Source organism: Takifugu rubripes, chromosome 6, assembly GCF_901000725.2.
Source record: "Takifugu rubripes chromosome 6, fTakRub1.2, whole genome shotgun sequence".
NCBI classification, from domain to species: Eukaryota; Metazoa; Chordata; class Actinopteri; order Tetraodontiformes; family Tetraodontidae; genus Takifugu; species Takifugu rubripes.
In genome coordinates, this window is record NC_042290.1 from 12,704,877 (window position 1) to 12,705,518 (window position 642).

At 51.2% G+C, this 642-nt stretch overlaps 1 protein-coding gene across 2 annotated transcripts in view; it reads left to right on the forward strand.

Annotated features, from left to right (window-relative positions):
* Window positions 1-642, forward strand: part of noc4l (nucleolar complex associated 4 homolog) — a 12,057-nt gene extending 11,415 nt beyond the window's left edge. For both annotated transcript variants that reach the window (XM_029837870.1, XM_029837871.1), the window contains exons 14-15: window positions 80-193; window positions 261-642. In XM_029837870.1, coding sequence (XP_029693730.1) covers window positions 80-193; window positions 261-392 — 246 coding nt within the window. In that variant the 3' untranslated portion in view covers window positions 393-642. The remainder of the gene's footprint in view (window positions 1-79; window positions 194-260) is intronic.

Genomic DNA, 642 nt, shown 5'->3' on the forward strand with positions numbered 1-642 from the left:
CCGCGCTGTCCCCGCGCTGTCCCCGCGCTGTCCCCGCGCTGTCCTCACGCTGTCCTCACGCTGTCCTCATGCTGTCCAGACCCTGCAGAAGCATCACCATCCAGATGTGTCCAAAGCTGCAGGGCTGATCAACACGCCCCTTGTTCAACAGGAGGAAGACATCAGCAAGGTGCTGGAGACCACAACCTACCAGGTGGGTCTGCTCAAAGGACTCGGGACATTTTCTCAGGGCCTCCATCACACTTTCATGTTCTTCACAGCTGATGGAGCAAGAACTGAAGCAGACTGTGGTGAAGAAGATCCCGCTGGAGTTTGAAACTGCTGCACACTTCCTTCAAGGAGGAGGAGGAGCGTTGGGACGCCACTTCTGTCTGACCTTCACATCTGTCTGACCTTCACATCTGTCTGACCTTCACTTCTGTCTGACCTTCACATCTGTCTGACCTTCACATCTGTCTGACCTTCACTTCTGTCTGACCTTCACATCTGTCTGACCTTCACATCTGTCTGACCTTCACATGCTGATGGAGCCGCCCCCTGTGGCTGTTACCAGACTGATTAGATTAATTACCTGATTAATACCAATACTTGATCTTCCTGATCATTGAGAAAAGCTTTTTAATAAAGTCATTCTGGATTCTA